Source organism: Triticum urartu, chromosome 3A, assembly GCF_056163025.1.
Source record: "Triticum urartu cultivar PI428250 chromosome 3A, HENAU_Tu73, whole genome shotgun sequence".
NCBI classification, from domain to species: Eukaryota; Viridiplantae; Streptophyta; class Magnoliopsida; order Poales; family Poaceae; genus Triticum; species Triticum urartu.
Genome location: NC_141875.1, coordinates 12,666,871 through 12,674,566, shown reverse-complemented (window position 1 = coordinate 12,674,566; position 7,696 = coordinate 12,666,871). Strand labels below are relative to the sequence as shown.

Sequence of the window (7,696 nt, the reverse complement as noted above, 5' to 3'; positions counted from 1 at the left end):
TCTGATGCCAAATGTTGGGGTTGAGCCCATTCCATAGCACTCCCTCGTTGCACTCACTCTCTCTCTAACACAAACCGAAAGGAGGATGAAGAAGAATGGGAGCACAAGGTGGATTTCTGGCGCACGAACGCCTGCCGCGGCTACAACAATTTTTCTTGAGCTAAAACTCAACACACCGTGCCACAATGTATAGGAGGGAGAGGGGTTTTATGCATGCGCACGGACGCCCCGCGCGGTGCTCCCAACACACCCACTCACTCACTCGCCAAGTCCCGCACTCCACGGCCCGCGCACCCGATGACTACGCGCACGCTCGACGCGGTTACACCCCTGCACACGACGCCAACTAACACACACCCGCACGGACACACCCTAAGACGGACCCCGACGCAGCTCGTATATCACATGCCCGAAAGAATGTTTTTCAGGAGCTTAACTCTGTAATCATGTAATACCCTCCCAGTAGATCGGTTGACCTGAGCTCAGTGGTCACTTTCAGTCTCTCAGACAGTCAGTAGCTATGGTTATCTTCCGCAGCAGCAAGTCTTCAGCCAAAACTATTGGTTCCCGAGATGCGAAAGCTTCAACAGTTTCAGGATCCGACATCCCTTGAAGACGACAGCCAACGCTCCGAGGAAACGCCCCTGGTCTTCGCTGCAGATAACACCAACAGCACCTTTATTCGATTGATTTTGCCACTCCACCGTGCACATAGATTTTTGAGAATCCGGGTACGGCTGTTGCCCACTTGAGCTGCATGGGTCAGTAGGGATGCGTTGAGTTTTTTTTTTCTTTATGGTGGGCTGGATGCCCCGAGCTAGAAGTGGGACTCCATTGACTGACCCAAAAGAAGCCCGTCAGTGGAGAAACGCTCGGCCTAGGAAAGTCGTTCGATCGATGCCCAAAGGCTTTTCCTCTCCGAACGAACGCTGGAGTACCAAACCCGAGCCGCCGCCCTGCATCTTTGGCTTCGCTATTAAGGAAAGGAAAACACAGCTCTTCTTCCCCCCGCTCCTCCACTCCAGTCCAGTACATATCATGCGGGTAGGGCGAGCGGCACCATCACTCGCCCTACTTGTTGATTTCTCGTGATTTGCAGAGAAATTCAGTTCTCTTCCGGATTGATTTCCCCTTGTTATCATCTGCTCCGAGTCTCAAACCCTAACTCGGGCTCATCCACAGCCGGTAAGCAGAGGATTTCGTCTAGTTTCAGTATCTGTTTTCGGATCTTGCTTGTTTCACTGCTTTGAAACTTGAATCGCTGTTTATTTGCTTCGATCTCTATCATACACGATGTTTTGGGATCTGTCCACCGCGTCTTCAATTAATCTGTATCAATACCCAGTTTTACTTTATCTGTTTTCGGATCTTGCTTGTTTCACTGCTTTGAAACTTGAATCGCTGTTTATGGGCTTCGATCTCTCTCAAACACGATGTTTTGGGATCTGTCTACCGCGCCTTCAATTAATCTGTATCAATACCCAGTTTTACTTTATCAGTTTTTGGATCTTGCTTGTTTCCCCTCTTCGGATCTTGCTTGTTTTCGGATCTCTCATACACGATGTTTTGAGATCTGTCTACCGTGCCCTCAATTAATCTGTATCAGTATACAGTGCTCCAAGTTCTCGTCTTGCAGTCCTTGTTCCCTGGTGACTGGTGTCCTCTTCCTACCATTAATATTTTTAAAATTGTTCATCTATAATTAAAATAAAAGCATAGATAGTTTGCATCTGAATCAGGAGACCTACGTTGTCCACTCACCTTCTCGGTGTACGTGCTGCAGTGGTGTTTTGTATATATAGAATTATATGCATCCACATATATCTCGACGCTCTATAGCATCCTAATGTATTGTATGGCTATTGAATAAGAAGTCTTATTGTTAGTATATATATGAAAAAAAATCCCTCGCACCATCTGTACTGTTCTCTGTGATTGTGTCTATGTTCTTTTTAATTTACTTCCATAATCTTATCACAATTAAATTTCTAATTACATACCTTATATAATATATATTTTTCTATCACTTTGTGATGAAACATTCTCTCCATCACTCCCAATTTATGTCACTTTCTTCTCGTGCTTCACGTGTTTTTTCTACTTGGCATTCTATGGAAATATAACTCTGAGAGAGAAATGGAGCTTAGCTCACTTAATTGGAGAGTGGATGTATAGTCTTAGCACCTATATTATTCAAGCCAAACAATTAGGGATTCATATATGGTGTACAATTATTATTAGACCTTTCGTAAATACTTCATTCATGAAATTATAATTACAGATATATATACATCAATCAATAGTTTTAAAAGCGCACGCCTTTAACTCGCTCCTCTCATAGCACTGTTTGTTGTGCCCATGTTATTTTTCTAAGACTTGTATATTTTGGCACAACTAAAATGCTCTTGCATAGTTTACATGATGCATGCATTAAACATGGTTGTGTTTTCTTGTAGGATACAACTTCGTACACATATTAACCTGCAAAATAAAAACTCATACACGAATCATACTGGAATCGATTTGCTATCTTGCTAGCCCGGAACATGCCTGCCTTGCATCTAATTTGGTTTTGCATATATACATTTATTTTCTCCATATTTACCATTTTATTAGCACTACATGTAGAATAACAGAAAATGACAAATTGCATATTTGACATATTTTTTCCTCTATGTTTATCATCGTGCGGTTCCTTCTCGTTTCTCGTATGACATGTTTGTTTGCAATCGCACACAAATCACATTGAAATTGATATGTACCATATTCTTATCTGTTTCCATGCATGTCTTGCATGTAAGATTTTTTCTTAGATCACCTGCATGTGAAGTTTATATATTTCCGGTCCACTTTCATTCATTCCCTTGCTATTATTTCCATGGGTTCTCTGCCACTTTTGTCCACCGCTGGTCGTTATCCATATAGGCTCGTATATGTTTTTCTTGGGCCAAATTTATTCACAGATTTTATTTTACTATAGTTATTCTCACATTTTAGTTTCAGGTTGATTTTCCTTGTATAAATATAAATGATCATTCTGTAAAAATAATCCAGAATTTAGCTCACTTGATTGATTTATGTTGAACCTATATGAATTTTAAAAGACTATTTCCAGTCTAAATTGTACCATTTCCATAATATATAAGGCAAATACGCAGTAGACATCGAGATAAAAAATCGAAGTAGGATAATAAGACAGAGTGATATCAATTCAAGAATAGAGGTACCTGACTGGTTATCACAAATTTATTCCTAATCTGATCTATACCAATAAAGTGAAGGTCCTTTAGTTTTTTTATTAGAACAAAGTGAAGCTTATTTAGGTGCAGCTTGGGTTGGCATGTGGGGTCTTGAGATTCCAGCCTTCTCAATACTGGGATTTGTTTTCGGCCTTGCCGACCAAAGAATTCTGCGAATTTTTACGACCATGTGAGCCCATGTGTTTTTCTAGCATGGAATAGTCTGCGTATGTTTTCGATGGAAGAATCCGTATATGCCTCTTGTTCTCCTGTCAGAGTCGTTTCTGGAAGCCAACGTATTTTTTCCTTGCATGCAATCTGTTTGACAATGGTTGTACCTTTCAGTAGGAGATAGACTTCCTACATTTTTTTGAGGTAAATTGAGAGTTTCTAACTTTCCTATATGTCGTTATAGTACGGTTCTATCTGCTCATGTCATCATGTCCTATGACAAATTTTGCACGTGCCAATAGTTTTGTGCAACCTTAATTGGAAATTAAATCAACCATTACAATCAAAATCAATGAGTTCAATATTTTTAGCTTATGCGGATGAAAATGATGAGTAGTTTGTCTTTTTTTTAATAATATAATAAATATTTTTGGCTAATCCACTTGTTCCTTGTTTTTAGGACAAAACCAATGTGCATTATAGATGTTCACCTGACCAACTTCCGCCATTTATGAAATGTCTTAGTGACAAGCATATAGGTTTTGTCATGAAAATTGGGTTTGAGAGCATCTTGTCAATGCAAGATTTTAAGATGGATAAAGATCTAACCCTATGGCTGGTGGATAAGTTCAATTGTGACACCGAGAAGCTAGAATTTGACGGAGGCATATCAATTCCAGTGAGGCCCCTTGTGAAGTTTGTCCTTGGAATTCCTTCAGGACCCATCAAAGTTATAGAGGGTCTCCATGTCGACGATGCTCTCTATGAACACTACACTTGGGATACGAGAGGGAAGAACACGAAGGAAGTGGCGGAAGAAATGTGCAGCATAACTGAGGAGGAACCATTCTGCATAGCCTTTATGATGGCGATACTTGCAATTTATCTAGCACCAAATACATCTGTGAATGTCAGCAGGTCATTTCTGGGAGCTGCTCAACAGGTTGGTAATCTCAAACAGATGGATTGGTGCAATTTGGTTGCTGATTGCCTATTCAAAGGAATCAAGGACTACAAAAAATCGGATAGATTGTATGTCCATGTGAAGGGCTGTGTGCACATTCTGAGTGTAAGAACATTCCAACCACACTTAGGGAAACTATCATTATTATGCTATAATAAACTGGTTGATTCAGCTGATGTCACATGTTAATTTACAAAATTTATTTCCATAATTGTCATTGAGATGCAGGTCATTTTTATCGATCTTGTGAAACACCCTACACTCATAGTTCCAGATGGCTTTCCACGCTTGAGTGTTGTCACTACGGAAATGGGTTGCTTCACATCCAAATGGGTAGTTGCACATCCCTTTGGTAGCTTCCTGCCGGTAATTACTTGTGCACCACTAAATTCCGTAAGTGAATTGTGATATACTATTTATTTGAAACACAATATGTGTTATTATATGAACGTATGCCTTGTTTCAAAAGAATGTCATGCTATATAGTCTATACTGCTACATGCAATAAAAGACCCATAACAACATTCTGCCAATGAATTATTTATGTAGCATTTATTTAACCAATCTAATGACCGATCAAGTTTACTACGTGTGCAAATTTATATTCGAGTTACTTTTTTCAGACGTGTTTTTTTCTTTTTCCTAAGTTGCGATTTTGTTTGCTACAATTAATATGTGTGTTCTGATTCAAATAGGTACGTTGTCTAGAAGAGTCTGTCTATGCTCCGGTGCTTAATAACATGCCAAATGGTAACACTGTTGAAGGAGTAAAATGCTCTGATTCTGATTCAAATACTGATGCTCTGGCCGATCAGTTTGCAATCACCGACACCGATCAGAATAACAACAAGCATCCCATTTTAGCAGAGCTTGGCAATGCCAGAACAACCCATAATACATCAAGCTCGCCCATTGTTGACAATCTAGTGTTTGATACACCAGCTCAATCATCAGGTACATAATCCTTCTCTATATATTACAGGTTATATACAGATTTTACATAAACATTTTCACCCTTTAATTCGCACGATTTGTCCCGATCAACATGTACGTAACATGATATGAACTCGGTATTGTATTATCATGAATTTGTTATCCTTGTACAAATATCTACAGCATACATGTAAATGATTCATGAATTGAAAACAATTCCCTTTTAACATTGATTTTACAGTTGCAGCGCCCAGTTCCTTGACAGAACACATAATTTTTCCAACAAGTGGCGAGCAATTGCAGTCTGCTGGTCCTTCTGATGAACCGCATTCAGCACAAGTTTGTTCCCGCACTTCATTTCACTTCCACGGCTGTATTCTTTTAATTACATGGAGAAACATCTCTATGTCATTGTGGGTCCCACTTGTGATGTGTTTGCCTCCATGAATTCTATGCAGATTATGGACAGTGTGCAGATTCCTCCGGATACCACCGTGGAAAGGCGCAGGGGTTTGCTGTTGATGATGGAGAAGGACGATCGGAGTGCCAAGAAGGCGCAGGTGGAGCTATCCAGGAGTGGCCAAGTGAAGCATGCCAGAGAAGTTACCATAACGATGGACATGAGTTTGCTTAATTGCAGCGTGTGCTCCCGCCCCATCAAGCCCCCTGTCTTCGAGGTTATTTTCTTTCACCAACTAGCAAGGTGGCCCTCGCAAATGCGAGGGCATCATGCTTCAGCCTGCCGACCATGTTATTTTTTTTAATCTTATATAATATATTTTTACTTCTGTTTATCCTTTCATTGCATGATAGACAACAGTACTTGCATCCAAGAAGCGTTAATGATACCAGTAACCTTTAGAGCAGAGTAGTGACCGTTTTTTTATGGACCGCAACTTTCTTTGTTTATTGTTTGGAAAAATAATTAGGGCACAGATGGGTAATTTCTTTCATCTATCATGTTAATAGTTAATTGTCGAGATCCCTTGGCTGCACTTTTTTTCTAGCATATTTCTCTATTTTTGACATGTATTGTGATTTTAGTATTTAATATTATAAGATAATAGATAGATGCTCCATCAATTTATTGTTCTATTTGTTCGAGGTCTGAGGATGTTCGTAATCGTTAAAATTTTGTGCAGTGCAATGCCGGGCACTTGGCTTGCTACAAATGCCTCATCGGGCTCCCCTATAAACTGTGCCAGACGTGTGAGCACGGCAGTGGCTTTGGCCACGTCCGGTCATTGGACGCCCTCATCTCTTCCTTGACAGTCAAGTGCCACCATGATGGCTGCGGGAGCTACGTCCCCTACTACGAGCTTGACGACCATCAAAGTGTGTGCTCGCACGTGCCGTGCTTCTGCACGGAGCTTGGTTGTGGCTTCGTCGGTTCACCACAGGCGCTCCTCAGCCACTTGATCGCCATGCACGCAATGCCAGTGCACAAGGTCCATTATGGCCAAGTTCACCAGCTCCGGCTGTCGGTGCCGCGGCCGCGGTGCCTGCTCCATGGGCAAGGGGACGACAGCGTGTTCCTCTTGGTCATGGGTGTGCTCGGTGGCGTGTCTGTGGTGTGCATCAGAGCTGAGGCATCCTCATGGCCGCAGTATGCTATCAAGCTTCAGGCGAATGGTCCGCCACCACCGAGCAGCGTAGAAGGCAGCATTTTGTTGGCCATGAAGCCAGTGACGAGCAGCACGAGGCCTGGGGAGGTGGCCGTGGAGGAGCTGCCGTCTTTCTTGATGGTGCCGCCTACTTATCTGGTTGGTTCTGGGGCATCCAAGGAGGTGTCTCTTGACGTTTGCATTGACAAGATGTGATCATGATCGTAACATACTGATTGTCCTATGTTGACCTCTTAAGTCAGTTTGAACTGGACTAGTACTTTTTTGCCAAGGAATGATGGTTTTCAGTTGCAATGCCAATGGGCGTATGCAGCAATTTACTGTAGTAGTATTTTGTTGCAGCTAGCTAGCACTCAAAATACATATGTTGCTTGATTTATCAGGATTTGGGGTAAGTTTGCCCATTCTAATTGTGATGTCTAGCAAGCACTCCAAATATATATGTTGCTTGATTGACCAAGATTTAGTTCATCGATGTGGTTTATGTTATACAAAAATTATTTTCTCCATATAGCATGCCCCGGCCTATCATCCCCTCCACCGATAGGACAACATGAACACAAGAAAACATAGGACTGTGCGTGTTAACATGGACTGGATTTTGTAACAATTTTTTAGGCTGGTAAACGTGACCTCCAGTCGGTGTGCATCCTCGATCATTTGTTGGGCGATTTCGACTACACATAGTATTGTCTACTACCTCGTGGAAGGTCTGAAGGAATCTATTTGGGATACAGATCATAACTATGGACTTTTTACATGTA

At 41.5% G+C, this 7,696-nt stretch overlaps 1 protein-coding gene across 1 annotated transcript; it reads left to right on the top strand.

Moving 5' to 3' along the window:
* Positions 1–851: 851 nt before the first annotated feature.
* On the top strand, positions 852–7,392 carry LOC147977785 (uncharacterized). Its single transcript, XM_087545956.1, has 7 exons — positions 852–1,185; positions 3,871–4,479; positions 4,603–4,740; positions 5,070–5,328; positions 5,549–5,646; positions 5,766–5,984; positions 6,450–7,392. Exons 2-7 carry the CDS (start codon positions 3,922–3,924, stop codon positions 7,125–7,127), a joined length of 1,950 nt encoding a protein of 649 aa, XP_087402082.1. The 5' UTR covers positions 852–1,185; positions 3,871–3,921; the 3' UTR covers positions 7,128–7,392.
* The last annotated feature ends 304 nt before the right edge of the window (positions 7,393–7,696 follow it).

What these genes read in the sequence shown, in the direction of transcription:
- LOC147977785 (XM_087545956.1), top strand. Translation starts at nt 3,922, where the DNA reads ATGAAATGTCTTAGTGACAAGCATATAGGTTTTGTCATGAAAATTGGG. An exon ending in GCTGTGTGCACATTCTGAGT is followed by an intron (nt 4,480 to 4,602) that starts GTAAGAACATTC and finishes ATTGAGATGCAG; the next exon opens with GTCATTTTTATCGATCTTGT. An exon ending in CCTTTGGTAGCTTCCTGCCG is followed by an intron (nt 4,741 to 5,069) that starts GTAATTACTTGT and finishes TGATTCAAATAG; the next exon opens with GTACGTTGTCTAGAAGAGTC.